The sequence below is a fragment of the Glycine soja genome, chromosome 19 (genome assembly GCF_004193775.1).
Source record: "Glycine soja cultivar W05 chromosome 19, ASM419377v2, whole genome shotgun sequence".
Taxonomy (NCBI): Eukaryota; Viridiplantae; Streptophyta; class Magnoliopsida; order Fabales; family Fabaceae; genus Glycine; species Glycine soja.
In genome coordinates, this window is record NC_041020.1 from 1439485 (window position 1) to 1462984 (window position 23500).

At 33.9% G+C, this 23500-nt stretch overlaps 2 protein-coding genes and 1 long non-coding RNA gene across 3 annotated transcripts; 2 read left to right on the plus strand and 1 right to left on the minus strand.

Moving 5' to 3' along the window:
- Window positions 1-9530: 9530 nt before the first annotated feature.
- LOC114399863 (zinc finger MYM-type protein 1-like) lies at window positions 9531-12089 on the plus strand. The gene is made up of 2 exons (XM_028362079.1): window positions 9531-10442; window positions 10527-12089. Exons 1-2 carry the CDS (start codon window positions 9538-9540, stop codon window positions 11989-11991), a joined length of 2370 nt encoding a protein of 789 aa, XP_028217880.1. The 5' UTR covers window positions 9531-9537; the 3' UTR covers window positions 11992-12089.
- A 3812-nt stretch (window positions 12090-15901) lies between these two features.
- LOC114400371 lies at window positions 15902-17641 on the minus strand. Its single transcript, XR_003663937.1, has 2 exons — window positions 17477-17641; window positions 15902-16606 (listed from the first exon to the last, which is right to left on the minus strand). It is a non-coding gene; the product is annotated as an uncharacterized LOC114400371 (long non-coding RNA).
- An 82-nt stretch (window positions 17642-17723) lies between these two features.
- LOC114400370 (cytochrome P450 82A4-like) lies at window positions 17724-20530 on the plus strand. Its single transcript, XM_028362805.1, has 2 exons — window positions 17724-18947; window positions 19726-20530. The coding sequence occupies exons 1-2, from the start codon at window positions 17994-17996 to the stop codon at window positions 20347-20349; spliced, it is 1578 nt and encodes a 525-aa protein (XP_028218606.1). The 5' UTR covers window positions 17724-17993; the 3' UTR covers window positions 20350-20530.
- The last annotated feature ends 2970 nt before the right edge of the window (window positions 20531-23500 follow it).

The window sequence follows — 23500 nt, forward strand, 5'->3', positions numbered from 1 at the left end:
ATGATGATTCTGAAGCCACCCCATGACCATCAGACCTTTATTTTTGTTTTCACTGTTACTAGCTATAGGGGCATGTCCCTTTGAACAATTGTTTACTATGGGTCTGTAATATTTGCACCTTAAGTTCATGCATTCTACTTTTGTCAAATTCTGTCTAAAAAGGGGGAGTAATAGTATTATGCTTGCTATTATGCATGATTTTGAGCAGTAGGATACTATGTATGCAATAGTCGTATTATGCATGATTGATACGATGTATGGCAGTAGGAAACGATGTATGCATGATTCATGATTTTGAGGGGGAGTTGTATGAATATGATTTTGAGGGGGAGACTGCTGCTGCTGATGATGACTGATGTAAGCTACTAGTAGCTGATAGAAGATGCTGCAGTAAGAGCATGAAGACAGGGGGAGCAAAAAGCTGATGTCACATGAGATGTCTCGACATCCTGGAAAAGACTAGTAGCTGATAGAAGATGCTGCAGTAAGAGCATGAAGACAGGGGGAGCAGAAAGCTGATGTCACGTGAGATGTCTTGACATCCTGGAAACGACTTGCAACTTGTCTAAACTACAGATTCCGCTGTGCTTGATTACTCTGATAATGAAAGTTGCTGATCCCACTTGCATAACTGCTCGTACCTGCTCAGGAAGTGTCTAAGTATGTTTTAGACAAAATTTGCCAAAGGGGGAGATTGTTAGTGCTTAGCTCTACTGAGTTTTAAAAGATTGGCTAAGATTTTGTTAAAACATAAGCACTTAGACAATGAAGGAAAGCTGGAGTTGCTGCACATGATGTCCAACGTTATGTCAAAAAATAAGATCGGGCTGCACAATGCACAAGGCAAGATGAAATGTCAAATGAAGAATTGAAGCTGCAGGATTCACGATGTCGGATACAATGTCCAGGACATCCTGCCTGAAAATACTGGAATTGCTAAAAGCATTGAAGCTGCAGGATCCACGATGTCGGATACAATGTCCAGGACATCCTGCCTGAAAATACTGGAATTGCTAAAAGCATTGAAGCTGCAGGATCCACGATGTCGGATACAATGTCCAGGACATCCTGCCCGAAAATACTGGAGTTGCTAAAAGCATTGAAGCTGCAGGATCCACGATGTCGGATACGATGTCCAGGACATCTGGCCCGAAAATACTGGACACATAAATCTGTTATATCTTTAACAGATTATTGTGCAGTTAGCAAGAGATTAGATGATCTATCTTTAGGAACGAATTAAAAGATAATTAAAGTTCGAATTTCAAAGTAGAAGAGTTCGTTCAGGGATTAAAGATTAAAGATAAAAACTAAAAGATCAAACTGTATCTTTTAGATCTTTAAGTGCAGATTTTCAGGAAAATGATAGATCTCATCCAGCACAAGTAGTTGCAGCCCAGAAACGCACACTGCTATATAAACATGAAGGCTGCACGTGTTCTGTACCAAGTCCGGGATTGAAGAGTTATTTTGTGAGTTTTGGGACTTAAGTGTTTTGTGAGCCACCTTGATGGTACCCTAACATCAAGTGTTGGACCTGAGTGTGTAGAGTTGATCTCTAGTGTGTAGAGTTGATCTCTAGTGTGTAGAGTTGATCTCTTTTGTTCAGAGAGCAATCTCTGGTGTGTCTTTGATTTGTTTGTAAACACGGGAGTGTGATTGAGAGGGAGTGAGCGGGGTTCTCATATCTAAGAGTGGCTCTTAGGTAGAGATTGCACGGGTAGTGGTTAGGTGAGAAGGTTGTAAACAGTGGCTGTTAGACCTTGAACTAACACTATTTTAGTGGATTTCCTCCCTGGCTTGGTAGCCCCCAGATGTAGGTGAGGTTGCACCGAACTGGGTTAACAATTCTCTTGTGTTATTTACTTGCTTAATCTGTTCATACAGTCAAAGACAATCTGCATGTTCTGAAGCGTGATGTCGTGACATCCTGTACGACATCTGTCATCGATATCAAAATTTCACCCATGATCCAACAGAAGTGCGCGCTAAGCCTGCAACACGCGCGCTAAGCCCGCGATCTAACAAAAGCACGCGCTAAGCCTGCAACACGCGCGCTAAGCCCGCGATCTACACGCGCTGAGCGCGCCTTCGAAGGCCCAAAGCCCACTTCAGCAGCTATAAATAGAGAACCAGTCCAAGGGACAGAACACACCACGACAGAACCCCCTCTCCTAGGGGTTTCATTTATTCCCTTTCTTTCTTTCACCCCTTTCTCATTGTAAAGCCCTCAATGGCCATGAGTGGCTAAACCCTTAGTTAGGGTCTGGCAGGCCTAGAAGTCAATGTGATGTATGATGTACTCTTCACTATTTATCAATGTAATACCAGGTTTTTTCTTTCCTATTTTCTTTTCTGTTTTTATCTTGCATACTCATCTTTATATTCTGTTAGGGGTTAGATGCTCGGGAAAGGGTAACTTCTAAATAAGATTTAAAGAACATATGCATGCATTAGTTTTAGGGGTTAGACGTTCGGGAGAGGATAACTTCTAATAGAACAAGAAGAAAAGATATCATAATAAAATCATTGCTAGGCATAGAGTGATTGCATTATGCCCATGCGTCAAAGCAAACATCTAAAATTAGAAGTTCATGCATTTTATCTATTGAGTCTTTGCAAAGGCATTTGGGAGATAGATAGGTAAAATAGGCTTGTCATCGTGAGGCATCAGGGGCAAGTAAATGAATAGATGTGGGTAGGATAAAATCACCTGAATTGGTAAAAAAAAAATCATAAACTCATACATCCTAGGCAGACAAGGCAAGTCAGTTCCTAACACTATTTTATCTTGAATTTATCTTTTTTTTTATCTAAATCCTTTTATCTTTCCAATCTTCTATCCTTTTTATCTTCTAATTTTATCTTTAATTCTTTATCTTTTAATTTTATCTTTACATCTTTTATCCTTTCTTTATCTTATCTTCTATCTTTCTTTATCTGTTATTTTAAATTTATCTTTTGCTTTTAAATTGGATTTTCATTAATATAAGTACAAACAAAGTCCCTGTGGATTCGACACTCGGACTTCCGAGAACTTTACTACTTGTGACGATTTGGTACACTTGTCAACGAGTTAACAAGTTTTTGGAGCCGTTGCCGGGGACTTTGTTTTTCGTACTTGATTATTTGTATATTCCAATTTTAAAGCAATTAGTTTTCACTTTTATTTTTTAGTTTACTTTCTTTTTTCTATTATTTTTTTAGTTGCTTCATTTTATTTTTCAATTTTTTCTCTTTATTCTTTTTAAAAAAAAATTAAAAAATTAAAAAATTAAAATAAAAAGATATTTAAGTTTAATTTTTATTCTGTGATAACGTGCACGGTAGTTGTTTCTTTTGTGAATAGTGCACATTCCTTCTCTAGAGAACGCATCATGGCAGAAGATCGTCCAAAGAGGATGACGCTAGAGGATTACTCTAGTCCTATTATACCTCAATACTTCACCAGCATAGCCAGACCAGAGGTGCAGGCGGCCAACTTCTCATATCCATATTCCTTGATCCAGCTGATTCAAGGGAATCTATTTCACGGCCTACCAAGTGAAGATCCATACGCACACCTGGCCACATACATCGACATTTGCAACATGGTGAAGATAGCCGGAGTTCCTGAAAATGCAACACGCCTCAATCTTTTCTCTTTTTCACTAGCAGGGGAAGCAAAAATATGGCTTCGCTCATTTAAGGGGAATAGCCTGCGGACATGGGACGAGGTGGTAGAGAAGTTCTTGAAGAAATATTTCCCAGAGTCAAAGACCACTGAAGGGAAGATGGAAATTTCTTCATTCCATCAATTTCCAAATGAATCCCTCAGCGAGGCACTCGATCGCTTTCATGGGTTACTCAGGAAGATGCCTACACATGGCTACAGTGAACCGGTGTAACTAAACATCTTCATAGATGGCCTGCGACAACAATCAAAGCAATTACTAGATGCATCCGCAGGAGGGAAGATCAAGCTAAAGACACCGGAGGAGGCAATGGAACTCATAGAAAACATGGCAGCTAGTGATCACGCCATTCTTCGTGATCACACATATGCACCAACAAAGAGAAGCCTTCTAGAACTCACCACTCAAGATGCAATCTTGGCTCAAAAGAAGTTGTTGTCCCAACAATTAGAAGCCCTGACAAAGACCCTCAACAAGCTTCCACAGCAACTACAAGCGATAAGTCCTTCTCACTCTTCTATTATGCAGGTAAGGGGATGTCACATATGTGGAGGAACACATGCGTCAGGCTTATGCATGGTCCAAGATGAAGCATCCAATGAAATTAACTACATGGGCAGTCATAATCATCAAGGATTTCATCAAAGAGGACCACCAAGATTCTATCAGAGCGATAATTTTTTGCAGGACCACGATTGGAGATATTATCCAAGTAATAACTTCAACCAAGGGGGTTCACCCTATCAGCATCCTAGCCAGGATTCGAGTCAGCAAGAGAAGCAACCTATCAGTATAGAGGAAATGCTATTAAGCTTCATCCAAAAAACAAGGGCAATTCATGCAGGAAACAAGGTCACATCAGAAGAGCACTGATGCAACAATCAGAAATCTGGAAGTACAATTAGCTAAGCTAGTTGCTGAAAGGCCCACCGAAACCTTTACGGTAAATACTAAGATGAAGCCCAAAAAGGAGTGCAAGGTAATTTTAACTGAGGAAGATGTGGAAGAAGAAAAGAAGGAAGAGATAGAAAGAAATGAGGAGAAAGCACAACAATGGGAGAAGTACTCACAAGTAGAAATTCAACAAGAAAGTATTCTCCAAGTCAATACCACTCCTCATCAACTGATTGTCAAGGAAGAAAGACATGGAAAACATGATAAACCCTTAAGTGTCCTTCTCTCCTTGACCACCAGCACTTTTCTTGCTACAATATGGAAGGTGTTTCCAGCATACATGAGTTTCATGGCGTCTCTAGCTAAGAGACGAAAATGCAAGGAAGATGTGTTCTTTGTGACCTTCATGCCACCTTGAAGGCATTTGACCCATCAAGCTAATGACGTTAAAGAAGCGCTTATTGGGAGGCAACCCAAGATTTCTAACTTTATCTCTTTTAGTTAATTGCAATTTGTTTCTTTTAGGATAGTTGTGTTATTTCTTTTCTTTATTTTGAATTTGTGCATTTTGATTTTATGCATTTTAATTTCAGTAGTTTAAATTTAGTCATTGAATAAAAATTGCATGATATTTGTGAAGTCACTATTTAGGCTTTTTCTGAAGGATTCAACACTTGAAATGCTACATGACAATTGTGAAAATACTGGTTTCCTGGAAGCAAGAGTCAGCCAAACAGTGAGACATGAATCACAAAGAGAGAAAAGGTTAGCTTGATGGAAAGAGATCATGGTCGGGTAAGCCAATAACTTTATCTTGTCCCGGTGAGCTGTGTGAACTTAATTATGAGAGAACGTCTGTTTTTAAATTCCTAATTTTGCATCATTCTTAGACTGTTAGATTATTTACATAAGGTGGATATGATCAAGGCCATGTTTTTTTTATTTTTTTATTTTAGCCACATAGCCAAAAAGCCAACCTGTGATGAAATTTATCCCTTGCACCCTTGTTGAGCCAAAATTAGCAATTATTTTTTTTTTTAAAAAAAAAACCCCTGAGCCTAATTGTGATATCTCTAACCTTATTTTAGGGTTCTAAGAGAGCATAAAGGTTTTAGTCATAATAAACCCCTAATTTGGGGGATGGGTAGAATGAAGATGGTCTTGGGAATGTAAAAGTAGCACATAATAAGGCACCCAAAAAAAATAAAAAGAGCTTGTAAGCCCAAAGTCTCTTTCCAAAAAAAAAAAGAAAAAAAAAAGAAAAAAGAAAATAAGGGCAGAAAAAAAAAAAAAAGAGGTGCCATAAGTGCTAAGGTTGGAAATAAGAAAAATAGATTGCATATGTGTTAAGGCTGAAAAACAAATAAAGCCTAGGCTAAGTATAAGTTTTTCTAGGATGAATGCTCTCTTATAACCTTAAGTTTGAAATTCCAGAAAAACCATGATTTCTTGTCTAGCCAGGCCCCATTACAAGCCAATAAAAGTCCTTAGTGATCCACCAAATGTAAGTAAGAATAACTTTAATTGAGATGAACTGTAAAATTTGGGAATCTTAGTTGCAGGTCGTATAAATTTTAAACACTCACCCCAGACACTTGTGCGTAGATATAAACACTAACCTTGTGAGGAAAGTGAGGCAAACCAACTTGATTGATTTCCGATACTAACCAATTTCATCTTAATGTAATTCATGCTTCCATTGTGGGATTATGACAAATGCGGAAAGGACCAGTTGGAGGAATCTGAGAAATTGTAGCCATTGAAAGTGTTGAAGCATTCGGAGCCTGCTTTTAATTTGATTTGCTTGGGGACAAGCAAAGTTTTAATTTGGGGGATTTTGATAACTACTAAATAATTGTATTTTGATAATAGAAAATAAGGCAAAATTGTCTTTAAAAATAATTATTTAGCAGTTATTTGCGCTTAAATATTAAAGAATTGATGTTTTGTTGAATTTTGGCTACAGATATAAAAACTGGAGGTGTAACAAGCAAAAAGGCCAGAAAAATTGAAGAAAAGAAGAAAATCTGAAGCAGGCCCAGTCCAATACGCGCGCTGAGCGCGCGTCACGCGCTAAGCCCATGATCCAACAAAAGTGCGCGCTAAGTCTGCAACACGCGCGCTAAGCCCGCGATCTAACAGAAGCACGCGCTAAGCCTGCAACACGCGCGCTAAGCCCGCGATCTACACGCGCTGAGCGCGCCTACGAAGGCCCAAAGCCCACTTCAGCAGCTATAAATAGAGAGCCAGTCCAAGGGACAGAACACACCACGACAGAACCCCCTCTCCTAGGGGTTTCATTTATTCCCTTTCTTTCTTTCACCCCTTTCTCATTGTAAAGCCATCAATGGTCATGAGTGGCTAAACCCTTAGTTAGGGTCTGGCAGGCCTAGAAGCCAATGTGATGTATGATGTACTCTTCACTATTTATCAATGTAATACCAGGTTTTTTCTTTCCTATTTTCTTTTCTGTTTTTATCTTGCATACTCATCTTTATATTCTGTTAGGGGTTAGATGCTCGGGAGAGGGTAACTTCTAAATAAGATTTAAAGAACATATGCATGCATTAGTTTTAGGGGTTAGACGCTCGGGAGAGGATAACTTCTAATAGAACAAGAAGAAAAGATATCATAATAAAATCATTGCTAGGCATAGAGTGATTGCATTATGCCCATGCGTCAAAGCAAACATCTAGAATTAGAACTCCATGCATTTTATCTATTGAGTCTTTGCAAAGGCATTTGGGAGATAGATAGGTAAAATAGGCTTGTCATCGTGAGGCATCAGGGGCAAGTAAATGAATAGATGTGGGTAGGATAAAATCACCTGAATTGGTAAAAAAAAAATCATAAACTCATACATCCTAGGCAGACAAGGCAAGTCAGTTCCTAACACTATTTTATCTTGAATTTATCTTTTTTTTTATCTAAATCCTTTTATCTTTCTAATCTTCTATCTTTTTTATCTTCTAATTTTATCTTTAATTCTTTATCTTTTAATTTTATCTTTACATCTTTTATCTTTTCTTTATCTTATCTTCTATCTTTCTTTATCTGTTATTTTAAATTTATCTTTTGCTTTTAAATTGGATTTGCATTAATATAAGTACAAACAAAGTCCCCATGGATTCGACACTCGGACTTCCGAGAACTTTACTACTTGTGACGATTTGGTACACTTGCCAACGAGTTAACACTTACGAATACAAACTTCATTAGAGAATCGCAATAACAACAACACCAACATTTACACCATTATCAATTTCATAGAGCACATTTTCAGACATGAAGCAAACGCGTTGCAATGCTGTCACCACCTCAAGCGTGTTTCGTCTTCTCGAAACCAAATAGGACTTACTTGTCACGAGGTATGGAAAAGACAAAACGCAGCTAAGGTGGTGACGACAAAATGTTGGAATGCGAGGAAGAAGAGGCGTGGGGAGTTACCTGCTCACGGACTTACCTGCTGATGGAGTAAACGCGGCGAAGAGGCAGAGACGCGAACAAACAAGAACGTAAGGAAGAGTGTGTGAGAGAAAATATGGCTCATAGAGACAGTTCATATATTTTTAAATATAGGTTTTAACATCGATTTTTACTAAAAACTGATGTTAACTAAGTGATGTTAACATATCATTTATTAACATCGATTTTTCAAAAAAATCGATTTTACCATTACTTCATTAACATCGAGTTTTCAACAAACCAATGTTAACTCAGTCATGTTAACATCGATTTTTAAAAAAATCGATGTTAACAAAGTCACGTTATTTCCAATTATGTCATCACGTTTTTGTTAATATCGGTTTTATCGAAAATCAATGTTAAGATAACGATGTTAAATCTATATTTTATAGTAATGGCTAAACTCAACTAGATTTATCTTTCATAATATATATATATATATATATATATATATATATATATATATATATACACATATATACATAGGCGGTTTCAAGGCCCGGCTACCCTGGGCAATTGCCCAGGCTCTGGCCCAAATTCATTTGGTAAAAAAAAAAAAAGGTAAAAATTAAAAGAAAAATATTAAAGAAAGGGCAAGAAATTGAAAGGGCAAAACAATTGTAAGAGTTAAAAATTAAAAGGGCAAAAATATAGGTAACAGAAACAAAAGAAGTAAAGCTTCGTCACCGCAGCAACACTGTAGAAACCTTAAAGCTTCCGCCATCGACACCTACTGGTTCTTTTCCGACTACCGCCTTCCCCTTTTTTTTCGGTTAGTAATTGTTTAATTTCAACTGATTGTGGTTTTAAATTGAAACAATTAACACAAAGGTAGCAGAGAAGAGAAGAAGAAGAAGAAAAATTTGGGTTTATTTGCACCAGCACCGCCTAGTAGTAGCAGACACAGAGAAGAAGAAAAATTTGGGTTTGTCTTTGAAAGGTTAAATATTTTATGTTATATAGAAGTACTAACATTGTGAAAATGGGTCCCATATTTTTCAAGTTTATCTAAAATCTCATATGGTGAAATTATAATATTGTATCATACTGATAACTTCAATAAATTTCATTATAAAAAATATTTACTTTATAATATATTTTGTCATTTTGTGTGCTGCTAAGTGTCAGATTAAGCTACTACACAGCAAGATTCATTGGTTATAAAAGTTTTATTGATAAGTCAAACTAAAGTGTGTATCTAGTAATATTATAAGCATATAGTATTATTTATAATAGCAGTAAAAAGATCGTTTACAGTGGAATCATACCACTTGTAAATTTGTTTATTGATAGATAAATTATCTACAATAAAGGTTTCTTTTGGTTATCTAATTTTATTAGTTTCTATAATGGTGTTTAATTGAATATAATATAATGCTTGTTCCTACTCTTTATAAATCATAAGAGATTACTTTTATTTTGAAAAACTATTCTTATTTAAATTTTGATTCTTATGATTTTAATTGTTAATTGAGTATTAACTTAAGATCATTTAATTTCAGAGATGAGGAGATTTTTGGTTGATAGAGCAAGTATTGAGAATGTGAATGTTGTACAACAAGAAGCCGAATTAGAACCGCCACCTAATGTGGTTAATGAGTTTAACCCAAATGAGATTGTGCGTGATCCAGGTCATAGGAAACAAATTAATGAGTATGCTCCGGATATTCAAGATCAAGTGAGGAGGGCATATATATTGAAGGGTCCAATGCAACCACATTTGCCAAGCTTTCCTCGTACTCCATTTGGAAGTGTTTCTAGAGCATTTAGTAAATCATGGTATAAGAATTACACATGGTTAGAATACAGTGAGATCAAGGATGCAGCTTATTGTTTTTATTGCTTTCTCTTTAAGCAACCCGGGAGGGCCGAACACTTTGGTTTTGAAGTCTTCACTAAAAGCGGATATAGAGATTGGAAGCATGCATCTCAAGGCTTGAAAGATCATGTTGGTAGTCATAATAGTTTGCACAACTCATGTGTCAAGCACTACGATGATTATAATAATCAAAGACAAAGTGTGACAAGTAAGTTTGCTAAAGCAACCAAGGAATCAGAAGAATTGTATAAGATTCGTTTGACTTGTTCTTTAGATTGTTCAAGATATCTCATAGCACAAGGCATGGCTTTCCGTGGCCATGATGAATCCTCTACTTCGCTAAATAAGGGCAATTTTAGAGAGATGGTAGATTGGGTAAAATCTCAGAATGAACAAGTGAGGGATGCTTTTGACCGTGGTGGAAAAAATTGCACAATGACTTGCGGTGACATTCAAAAGGAGCTTGCAACGTGTTGTGCACATGAAGTTACCAAGGTGATTATGGAAGAGCTTGGTGATAGACAATTCTCCGTGCTTATTGACGAGTCACGTGATATATCCGTCAAAGAGCAAATGGCGGTGATGTTGAGGTTAGTAGTTGTATTTTCCAATTTCCAATTTTCATTACCTATTATTCTCTATGCCGCCAAGTAAACTGGTTGAATTTGTTTTAGGTTTTTGAATGACAAAGGGAATGTTGTGGAACGATTTATTGCTCTACATCATGTCACAGATACTTCATCTAAGTCATTAAAGGATGCTCTTTATGGTATTCTTGATAAGTACACATTATCTATTTCAAGGATACGAGGGCAAGGATATGATGGAGCTTCAAATATGAGAGGTGACTTTAATGGTTTGCAAAGAAAAATTCTAGATGAAAATCCTTATGCTTTCTATGTCCATTGTTATGCTCACCGTTTGCAATTGGTTGTTGTGTCTGTTACTAGTAGTTGCTCATCTATTCATGATTTCTTTGAGTACATCACCTTGATTGTGAATACAACAAGTGCATCTTGTAAGAGGAGGGATGCTTTGACAGAGGCACAACACAAAGATATTTTAAATAAACTTGAGAGTGGTGAGATATCTAGAGGAAGGGGCTTACACCAATCATCTAGTCTCACTAGACCCGGGGATACTAGATGGGGTTCACATCATACTACATTGCTTCGTTTGGATCAAATGTGGTCCTCCGTGTTAAAGGTGCTTAGTATGGTTGATGAAGATGGACGTGGACCATCTCAAGCAGCAGGTTTGATAGAAAAAATGGAGAGCTTTAAATTTGCTTTTATTTTGAGGTTAATGTTAAAGTTGTTTGGTATCACAAACGAGCTTTCAAATATATTGCAAAGAAAAGATCTTAATATTGTGAATGCCATGGAATTAGTTGATGTTGTCAAAGCTCGGTTGGGCACAATGAGAGAGAGTGGCTGGAATAATTTTTTTGCCGATGTCCAAGGATTTTGTGTTGCTAAAAGTATTCTGGTACCAAATATGGATGACGAAATACCAGTTCGGGGTCGTTCAAGAGCAGAAGGGAGGACTATCACTAATCTTCATCATTACCGTGCAGAGATTTTTTATGTTGCTATTGATAAAATATGTGTGGAGATGGATCACCGCTTTAGTGAAGGAAGTAACATTATACTTGATTGCTTCTCATGTCTTGACCCCAAGAACTCTTTCTCCAAGTTTGATGTTGATAAGCTTGCTCGTCTTGCTGATATTTATCATGCAGACTTTTCTGATGATGACCGAGGAACAATTAGGGATCAACTTGAAACTTATGTGCTTCAAGTGAGAAGAAATGCTTCTTTTTCCACTTGTGAAGATGTTCAAAGTTTGGCTATGAAGATGGTTCAAACTGAGAAACATTTGGTATTTCCATTGGTTTATAAACTTATTGAGCTAGCTTTGATATTGCCGGTGTCGACAGCATCCGTTGAAAGAGCTTTTTCAGCAATGAAGATTATCAAGTCTAAATTGCGCAATAAGATCAACGATGTGTGGTTCAATGACTTGATGGTATGTTACACCGAGCGGGAGATATTCAAGTCACTTGGTGATATTGATATTATTCGAACATTTACCGCAAAGAAGTCTCGGAAAGGACACTTGCCTCGTAATTTTATTTAACCCGCTATTGTAAGATTATGTTTATCTCTTTTATTTTAAACTATATTTTTGTTGACAAAATGACGAGTCTCTTTTATTTTGATTGATTACTATTTACATATTATATACAATGTGAATTTGCTATCTTTAAATTTTTGCCCAGGCTTTGTAATTTTTCTGGCTCCACCACTATATATATATATATAAAATATGAAGGCAAGGAAGAGGAAAGGAGGACTTCGAGGCGCATGATCTCTCCAAAAAATTTAAGTGTACTTAAATTAGTATATAAAAAAGTACAGCCCCCTAAAATTTATAACAAAAGTATTGGAAATTATATAAAAAATTACTATACTAGTTAACATTGAGAAAGGAAAAAAGAGAGAAATATAAATATAATAAGTATCATAATTTAATAGAAATAAGAGAGGTAATGAAAACTAAAGGTGTTAATGAAGTATTTATAATGTTGAGAAGAAGTTCACGTATAATTATCTAAAATTATTTTATTCATCTAATTTATATCTTTTTTTCATATATTATTATTTGTTACGCAATATAGTTGTATATATTTTATTTTTAAAATATTAAATATAGATAATATATTAAAATTTTATATACATTTTATGCTTGTGAAAATTTAATTTTTAATAAATTATGTTTTCCTTTTCCTTGACCGCGCTCGAATCAAATTTCTAGCTGCACGCACGCGTACATACACTACGCGGGTATCAATCCTCCAGGCCTCCACTTGGATAGTTGGTTTTTCTTAAGTTAATAAACTTAATAAAAAAAATTAAAAATATTTTGAGAAGCCTCTTAATAATTTATATGGAGCTTTTCTGTAAGTTAACACTATTTAAACGAACCCTCAGACACTTAACTGTTTGCTACATATTATCAATTCATTTTTAATTCTCTGATAACTACGTCTCAATGCTGATTGCTTGTTACTCACTAGTTTCTTGATGCTGCTTTAGCAATTGGTACCTTCTTGTAGCATAATAACGTCATTCTTGAAATCTTACACTAGCATCACTTTTTAATATAAAATTTAGCATTATTGAAAACTCAATAGAAGTTTCTAAAAGTTTAATATTTTGTAATTAATATTTAAATTTATTTGCTTCATGTTATATAATATAGTTTACAATTAATCATTAAAACAGATTTTTATTAATTAACATAAATTTTAACATTTTGAAAATTTGAATTTTAAATATATATATATATATATATATATATTTTAATATATTTATATATTTTTATTATTATTAAAATAATTTATATATATTAAATTCATTCCACATAATATTTTTCTTATATTTTACAACAATACCCGCAAACGAGCACCACTAAATTTTGTTCTGAGGATAAAGGTTTGACAGAAATCAGATGACTATAAAACAAAATGAAAGGACATTTTCATTCTCTATCCATGTAGAAAAAGGACAAAAAATGCAATAAAATCACAGGTAAACATTCAATGCATTTTTCATAAAAAATCTACTCGACTTTACAATTTTGTTTTTAATTTGAGGTTTGATTTTTATCGTTGTATTTTGTTTATTTTATTATTTAAATTTGAAATTTTTATTTCTCGTGCTTGCAATATAAGAAAATCTTGATTTTTTCCTTATATTTCCTTTTTGTTTTTATCCTTTCATTTCTGATTTTTAAATAATTTTTTTAATATTTATTTTAAGGCAGATAAACAATATTGAATTTTGTAATCTAGAAAAAATAGAGATATTACATGCTGACATATATATTACCACTGACAATAATGAATGTTACTTAAGAAGATCACTTACCTTATTAATTTTGAGAATTTTAATGAAATATTGAGTTAACATAAATAATTTAGGAATTTCCTAATAAATAAATAGATCAATAGCTTGAGATAATGTGGATGGCACAATTCCCCAAGAAGCCATGACTTTTCAACCCCGCGTTGTTGTGGTGAAACCCCCCATCTATGCATATCCTAACTAATATAAAGTCCATAATCGGGACCAAAATCGATCAAATAGATTTTGACACATGCATGTTGATATAGTCTCGTTGGTCTCTCAATAATTGGTGTGCATTGAAAAGTTGTGGGTGGTGATTATGACATTGAGTTGTCTTATTGTATATTGATATTAAATATATATATAATTTTAGTTGATATGTTTAATATAGTACTTGCTTTATTTGAGGTAAATGCCATGTTTTTGTTGAGTACGTTTGTTTTTGGCAGTGTATCCTTACATTTTGTTTGCTTTTTGGTGGCTCCAGCTAGGGTGAACCACCACATATATAGTTGGTTTGCTGGAAGTCATTAAAAATGACTTGTTATAATAAGTCATTTATCTTGTTACATTTATTGTGTATTTGGTCCCTAAAACTTTTATTTTTTTAGTGGATGGTAATGGTTCTCTCATTCTTCTTTCAAAACTGCGCATATCCATTCCTAGTATAGCTGTCACATAGAGTGTTGATGGTGATGAGTTGTTGGTTTGCGTATTATACTAAAAATTTAGATCACATATTAGACTCTCCAATGGATGATAACGAAGGCACATAAGCATTGGACAATTTCTTCAAACAATAATGACTAAAATAATGAATTCAAATTCTAAAATCATTTAGTTTGCCAAGAAATACCCTGTCCAATTCTACTCCAAAAGCATGAAGGTAAATCAAAAGCCAAAAGTAATAAAAATAATGTCAAATGATATTTTTTTTTTCAGTTTATTCCTCTATCTTTAAAAAAAAATATTTCTATCCTTATCCTTTTAAATTAATTCATAATTATTCTTTTGCCCATCTAATGTTAACTCCATTAATGAGATAAAAATATTAATGGAAAAAAATCACCATAAAGTGTAAGTTTATTTCTTCTCTTCTTCTCCCACTGCACCACCCTCACCCATCACCACCGCTCACAACCACCGTACACCCACAACCAAAGTCTTATGATCCATGCAACCAAGTTAGATACCACCATCAACTGGTGTGTCACCATCTCCTACCAAAATGTCGATGCGCACCCAATGACCACCATAGCCACCCAAACACCGATAATCCCAGGTACCATCCAAACCACCACACCATATCATGTGCACCATCAACCTTAGTCACTCATATTTGCCCAAAACAACTTAGATCCATAACCAATCCATTGTGCCATCTTTGCCAAGCCCAACACCACCAACTATAACCCAAACACCCCCTAAACACAAATCACAGGCCAAATCCATCCAAAACAACTCAGATATGAAACCACCAATGCACCACCATCACCACTGTCAATGTGAACTTCTTGGGTGTTATCCAAGGGACAAATCTTGATGGGATGCACCAAGGAAGGAAGAAAGGGAGGATTGACAAGAGAGAGGAGGGGGGAGAAGGGATAAGAAGAGGAGGAAGACGAAGGAAAAATTATATTTTGTGGTAGTTTTTAACTACTAATACCTTTATGCCATTAACGACATTAACTTTATATACACAAAAGGACCATATTGAATCAACTTTAAAAAAATAAAAGATCAAAATAAACTTTCTAAAAGATGAAGGATTAAACTAAACCGACACTACCAGAAGTTTGACATGTGATGGGGATGAGATTTTGAACGTGACTTGTCAATGGTGGATTTTGATTTTGCCGCTACACCTTGCCAAAGCTCATGGAGGAGGGGAGACCCATGATGAGGTTGATGCCATCGTTTGTGGTCGTCATAGGCATTCTCCAAGAATGATTCATCCTCGATCTCAAGTACTAATTCAGTGTTGTATTGGACTTTTTTGGGGTTCAGAGTAAAAAATAAAAAATGGATCCCTAAACAACCGAAACGTATTTCATAAATAATTTATTGACAAAAAATTTCATAAATTTATAAATTTAATCATAAATAAATGAAACATAAAAACCTTGTATATTAAAAAGTTCACCAAAATGAAGTTAATAATTTTTTATAGATTTTTTAAAAGTTATGGCCCCTCAAAATGAGGACCTCAAATCGTTGATCATCTTATGCATGTATCTAAGACAACACTGAATTCAAGATCTCCTGCATTCACATCGACTACAACTTTGTTTGCCACATTACTGCTAGAGCAAGGACTCCCCCACACTGCTAGCCTCGACCCTTCCTTTAAAATGATCACCATTAACTACAAAAGGGTGCTTCTTTTCCCCATTTTCTCATTTAGGGTTTCGAAACTCCCATTCTAATATGGGCAAAGAGAAAGTGATTTTAAACAACTGTTGAGTATATTCATGATTGAATGCATTCAACGAATTTTCTTCTTGAAAGTAGTTGCTATATTTATTTTAAGCAATGAATATTGTGCACGAACTCCATCACTTTCACCAACAATCCCTCCAAGGAACCTGTCTCTACAAGCAAGACAACTTAGGGCCAAAATATAATTTCTTTTTGTATAGAGGTGGTACACCTTAGGGAAAGATTCTTGTATTTCCCCTTCCACTTTCGTTGAAAGCTCTATCCATTAACAAGTTACACATGTATATTATCACACACCTTACAACTTTTTGATTATCCACCTGATTGTATCAATGTTCTTCTTATAAATGAAATGATATGAGCCATTTTGCAGTCAATTGAGATCTTGAAGAAAACAAAGAAGGCTGCAAAATAATCCCAAACCAGCAAAAAAGAAAAATATCATAATAAAATCAACCATGACATGATTTGGGTTAACACATATATGAATTCAAAAGTATCTAAATATATATGCAAATCAAAAAACCTAGAGTAATGTCACAAATTAGATCGTTAAAATTCTGCAATTACTACAAATTCTATGATGAATATGAAATTAACTCTATAAAATTGGCTTTCAAGTTCAAAATTATTTTTTACTTAATATGTATTATTTTAACCTCATATCACTAGTCAAGGTAAGAGATCCAACAAATGTCTTAAATTTGATAAATAGCCAGAGCCACGTGTAAGTATAGTTGAGTCATCAATGATAATGAGAAAAAATATCTCTGTCTAAACAAACAAAGGAAGTGAAACCGGTCCCCCAAATATTTACATGAAATAATTTAAAAGATAGATTAGCTTCTGACATGGTATTGGGGAATTGAAAATCTTCTATTTTGTACATTATATGGGGTATGTCTTATTTTAATCCCTCTTGCTGTTGATGAGTTTCGTCGGGTGTATGGTTTTGGGTGGGGCATTATGTTCATCTTTTGCTAAATGATCACCTCTTATACTTTAACCTAGTGTTTGATAAATCTTAGAAAGAGATATATTTTATTAAGTAAATCTCATACGACTTGTGTGTACTTAGTTAAACGTTAAAAATATAAATAATTTCATCTTTTGTTAAGTGAGCACCTCTTATACTCTAATCTAGTGTTTGATAAATCTTAGAAAGAGATATAATTTTGTTAAGTAAATCTCACACAATCTGTGTATTTGGTTAAATGTTAAAGCTCATATTAAACAGAAACACACGTTTCAAGGTACAAAAGTTAAAACAATACCAGCGAAGCTTTTGTTTTTTTCAACGACACAATCTGACATTTCAGTGCAGTATTTTTGACTTTGTACTATACGAACAATGCTAGTTGCTACCAAACAGCTCACCACGACACATCACAAATTAGAATCCAACTGTGATCAACGATAACGTGATTATTAATTCAAAGAAGATAAATAAACAAAATTATATTTCAATCAAAATTCAACACATCACTACTTTTCGCACAACCAATTACTGCATATTGAATAAAAAACCCGAAGCACCGCCCTTTCTTCATTCATTTAATATAGTAATCTCGTTTCTGTCAAAATTTATCTTCAGGACAAAATTTAGTGGGTCAAAATTTTCCGCATTTGCTGAATAATAGAAAATAAAGTCATCTATCCAAAATTATCACACTCCTTTCTCCATCCAACAATGAATGGTCTATTTAACAATGAATAATCTATTTGAGGATGATACACACATCTCTGTAGAAGCAGCCCCTACAATAAACAATATAATCTTCTCTCTCCAAAATGGAGTTTGCTCTAAATTACCTAAATGCCACTGTCACTGGAGTTCTTTCTCTAACCCTCTTCTTTTTGTTTTTGTATAATCCCTTCAAATTTGCATTAGGTAAAAAAGAGGCTCCCAAAGTTGCAGGTGCATGGCCAATACTTGGTCACCTACCACTATTGAGTGGTTCAGAGACACCCCATAAGGTTTTGGATGCTTTGGCTGATAAGTATGGACCCATATTCACCATCAACAATGGTGTCAAAAAGGTTTTGGTAATCAGCAACTGGGAAATTGCTAAGGAATGCTTCACCACAAACGACATCGTCGTTTCGTCTCGCCCCAAGCTTCTGGCCATTGAACTCATGTGCTACAACCAAGCCATGTTTGGGTTTGCACCCTATGGTCCTTATTGGCGCGAACTAAGAAAGATTGTAAACTTAGAAATCCTCTCCAATCGCCGAGTAGAGCAACTAGAGAATGTTCGTGTCTCCGAAGTTCAAAGTTTGATCAAAGGGCTCTTCAATGTTTGGTCAAGCAACAAGAATAATGAGTCTGGCTATGCGTTGGTGGAGCTGAAACAATGGTTTTCTCATTTGACATTCAACACGGTTCTTCGAATGGTCGTCGGAAAGCGACTTTTCGGTGCTAGAACTATGGATGATGAGAAGGCTCAGAGATGTGTGAAGGCTGTGAAGGAGTTCATGCGTCTGATGGGGGTGTTCACGGTGGCAGATGCTATTCCTTTCTTGAGATGGTTTGATTTTGGTGGCTATGAGAAGGCCATGAAGGAAACTGCCAAGGATTTGGATGAGATTTTTGGTGAGTGGTTAGAGGAGCACAAACAAAATAGGGCTTTTGGTGAGAACAACGTTGATGGAATTCAAGACTTCATGGACGTCATGCTTTCCTTGTTTGATGGAAAAACAATTGATGGGATAGATGCAGATACCATCATCAAATCCACTTTACTGGTACGTATACTGGACCGACTATGAACATCTTTGGTTAACAGAATAACAGTTGAATTGAAGAAGTACTTTTAAATGGTGAATACATTTTTGGAAAATAAATTCATTTAGGTAACATGTTTGGTTACTACCAAAGATGTGCTTGGAATGAAAATTTTGTCTTACGTACTACTCAGTTTTATAAAAGGAAGAATTGAATAGCCTTTGTAAATTTAAATTTAACTCAAACTATAGTTTGTAAATTTTAATCCAAATATGCATTATACTGTACGTTATAATTAGGTTGTTAGCACAGATGACTTTAAATGGGACTAACTATATAAAATCTTCAATTTCAATTATTGATGTTGTAGAAGTAAGCTGTGATTTTGCTAAAGTAAAGATTAAAGAATCGAAGATTCTTCTTAGCCTGACTAATAATTTTATGATTAGAATATTGGGCTATGAAATATGAATATAGTGAAACGGGTTTAAGTTTTTCACAAAGTGAGAAACCACTTATAGAAACACATTTACGTTTAATTAAGGGTATCAATTGAATGATTTAAATAAATTTTAATTAGTTCGACTATAGTAGATGAGTTCACAGTTTATTAATTTACTTATGATCTATTGGAAATGTCTATTTTGAGAGAGACATGTACTAGAGATTCGAAGGATGTGTAACTACAAGATCTTAAGCATGCAAATATCATATCCATTTGCTTTGACTTATTTAAGCTCTCATTTATACGACATTCTACTTTTGTTTAACATTTTTTTTTTATATTTTGATTTGCAGTCAGTAATTTCAGGAGGAACTGAAACAAATATTACTACTCTTACATGGGCAGTATGTTTGATATTGAGAAATCCTATTGTATTGGAAAAAGTTATAGCAGAACTTGACTTCCAAGTTGGAAAAGAAAGATGTATAACTGAGTCTGATATAAGTAAGTTAACATACCTTCAAGCTGTGGTCAAAGAAACTTTAAGATTATACCCTGCAGGTCCTCTTTCAGCACCTCGTGAATTCATAGAGGATTGCACTTTAGGTGGCTACAATGTCAAAAAAGGAACTCGTCTAATTACAAATCTTTGGAAGATCCACACAGATCTTAGTGTTTGGTCAAATCCATTAGAGTTCAAACCAGAAAGGTTTCTAACCACCCATAAAGACATTGATGTTAGGGGACATCATTTTGAGCTATTACCATTTGGTGGTGGTAGAAGAGTGTGTCCTGGAATATCCTTTAGCCTTCAAATGGTTCATTTGACTCTTGCCAGTCTTTGTCATTCTTTTTCATTCTTAAATCCATCAAATGAACCTATTGATATGACTGAAACCTTTGGATCAACCAATACTAAAGCTACTCCACTTGAGATTTTAATTAAGCCACGATTATCTTCTAGTTGTTATGTATGAAAGCATGTGATTCTTGTCTTAGCGGTTTGTGGAAAATTCATTGTTAAACTATGTGATCTTCTTTTAGTTAAATCAGGTTTGCCTGATAAATTATGTCGAAACTATGTATAATTGTCTCTCATTTAATTCTACCATGGATTGTTAAGGAAAAGTCTGATCTAAAGATTTTTGTTGAGGATTATTCGGCTATAATAGAATTTGAATGAAGTTTGGAATTTTTTAATTAAACCAAATTTATGTTTTTAATATTATCAACTTTTTCTGACTTTAATTGTACATCAATATTTTAAATTGTAATAAATACAAGTAAACATTATTTCGATTGTTGACTAATAATTTAAGATTGATAATATTACTTGATTCTTAAATGATAAAAAAATATTAGTTTGATTTCTAAAAGATGTAAAAGTAGTATATCAATTTGGTCTTTTAATTAAAATTAACTATCCCTAATCGCCTCCACCAAAAGCCTTTACTATAACATTCGATGCAGCTGTCTCCAAACCACATGTAATGGTATTAATCAAGCTGCCCAAAATCCATTGAAGTTGTGTTGTTCCTAACAATTGAGCTTCACAGCTCTATGTTTTTTTTTTTTTTCTGATAAACTGTGCCAACCTATTTGACCACAAATTCTGCACTGCTCATATTGACACGTATCAATCAATTGCCCCTTGTATATGCCGGATGCTTCATTCATTTGACCACATGCACCGCCCAACAAAACCTGTCCTAATCCCAGTTATGTTGGTATGTGAAAGTGATAATTACAATCATACTTATCCCTTTTTTTTTCGAGTAATTAAACAGTCATATTAATCCTAAAAAAAACTAAAATGTTAATACTAAAATTTTAAATTTAACTATTTATTATCATTTTATTATTAATATTATCACTTTAATTACCCATTTATTTGCTGATTTACAGTTTCAAATGATTATTTTTTTAAATGTTTCGTTCAATTCAAAGACTAATGTGAGTATGTCTTCCAATTCAAGACCCAAAATGATAATTTACTCAATCCATTCAAATCTTTACCAAAACATTAGTTAAAGAATAAGGGATTATTTTAGTTTTTAAAATTGTGATGTTTGTTACTTTAGTTCCTAAAACTAACAAAACAAAAAAAAAATCCTGAAACTATATTCATCATTGATAATTGTCTAATGTTATTTTAATTACTATTACTTAAATCAGTACAACTTTTGTGTGCAGTAAGCGCACAACTCAATTACACAAAAACAATAATGAAGTACATTTGGCTTTATTTAAGCACATGGATGTGAATAGAAGATAGATTTAGTTGGGGAATTATCTACAATTTTAGGTTACAGCTGGGAAGCTCTCTCTTGTCCTCTATGGCTTTCTTACCATTTTTTATTTATTTTTTCATTTATTTTCTTCTTTTTCTTCTTGCAATCATGTAGTTAGGTTTATCTATTTTGGATGTTGATGTAGTTGAACCCATTCTTATGATTATATTTTGATTACTAATCTATATTTATTGTTCATTATTAAATGTTCTCTTCTATGAATTAATGTTTGCTTTGACTTGATCATTCTTTATTTGATGTTGTGATTTAAATTGTCATTGGAAAATATTTTTGAACTTAGAAATGGAAAGAAACACCTAATGGATTTTATATTTAACGATGGAATAAAATTTGTTAATCATCTTTTAATTCTTGCTCTTAAAAAAATCATTTGATTAGACTAGTTAAGGAATTAATATTTTGGTCAAGAAATTTAAATTCTTTTCGTCCGAAGGACTATGATTTGAGTATTTTGATCAAGGGGTTAGATTTTGAATTATATTAGTGACATTTTGTTATTTTACTTTTTTTTATCATACTTCATATGTTCATAAAAATTTTGAAAATAATTTTTATTTATTTATACTCTTGTTATTTACATTTATACAATCCAATCATTACAATTGTTATTTTCAAAAGCCATAATTAATAAATATTATTATTTTATCGAGTATTATGCCAATCCCTATAGATATAATATTTAGACTTCCCACTTTATATTATTTGCGAGAGTTAGTATGTTTGCTAAGCATTTAACGAGCAATCACTCGTTTTAATTCCTCCATTCATTGAAATTTGTTTTCTTTAATGGAAGTGTTGCTGTTATGACACGCTAATTATTAATACGACGTGTTGACTGATAACATAACAAACCATATTACAACTTGGATAATGATACTTGGATATTTTTTTATTTTAAATATCTCACAATATTTTATTTCAAGAATAATTTTCATGTAAAACTACAAGAAATTGATGAAAAATTTAAAATATTCAGTCTTTTTAATTAACGCCCTAAGGTTACATTTTCTACTCTCTTTTTTTAGCAAAAACAAGTGTCATGTATCTAGCTAGTGTGTCTCAAAAGGATGGAAAACACCATTTTTTGTCTAAAAAATGAGCATATTAATCAACTTGACTAAATTAATGTTAAAAAAATAGTAATTTAATAAACTTTTTCATGTTTTGGAATAAGAGTCGTTTGTGAACTTAAATTTTTGATTTGTTGAAATAAATCATATTAGTTACAGTTCAAAATATCAATTATAAAAATAAATTAATAAAAAAGTTGGTGATCATCAAAACATGAATTGGAGTTGAATTAAAAAATTCAACCTTAATCCAAATTCTTTTATTACAGAATCGTCCTCAACAAAAATATCTTCAAATCAAACTGCTCCTTTGTGATGGTTAGATTAAATGTGGCAATATACACAGTTTCAATAAATATTTACTTTTGACTTCTATCAGAATTAACTTATTTAATTTTGTCAAATCATACTTTGATTATTTTTTTGTCGAATTGGATTCTGGTAATTAATACAGAATCTGGAGAGGCTTATAAAGACCATTGTTCCTCACTTGCAGTGATACAATGTCATCAGTGTCCAAGGCACATATAACAAAATACAACAAAGACAAAGGGTCAAAATATTTCCCCCAGTGTATCACCACTACATCTGCGGAGATGGAACTAAATTTGGTTCAGCAAGTGCAGAACATAATAGGTTACACATTCCGAAAGAAAGAGCTTCTAGTAGAAGCCCTTTTCACTTCTCCTTAATGGAGAGTGTTTCTCTCACTCACCATGATTGTAAATCCATTGGGATGATAATAA

Bases quoted from the DNA above. Each gene is read 5' to 3' on its own strand.
- LOC114399863 (XM_028362079.1), top strand. From the start codon at position 9,538: ATGAGGAGATTTTTGGTTGATAGAGCAAGTATTGAGAATGTGAATGTT. The intron at 10,443-10,526 runs GTTAGTAGTTGT...AATTTGTTTTAG, and splicing joins CAAATGGCGGTGATGTTGAG to GTTTTTGAATGACAAAGGGA.
- LOC114400370 (XM_028362805.1), top strand. From the start codon at position 17,994: ATGGAGTTTGCTCTAAATTACCTAAATGCCACTGTCACTGGAGTTCTT. The intron at 18,948-19,725 runs GTACGTATACTG...TTTGATTTGCAG, and splicing joins TCATCAAATCCACTTTACTG to TCAGTAATTTCAGGAGGAAC.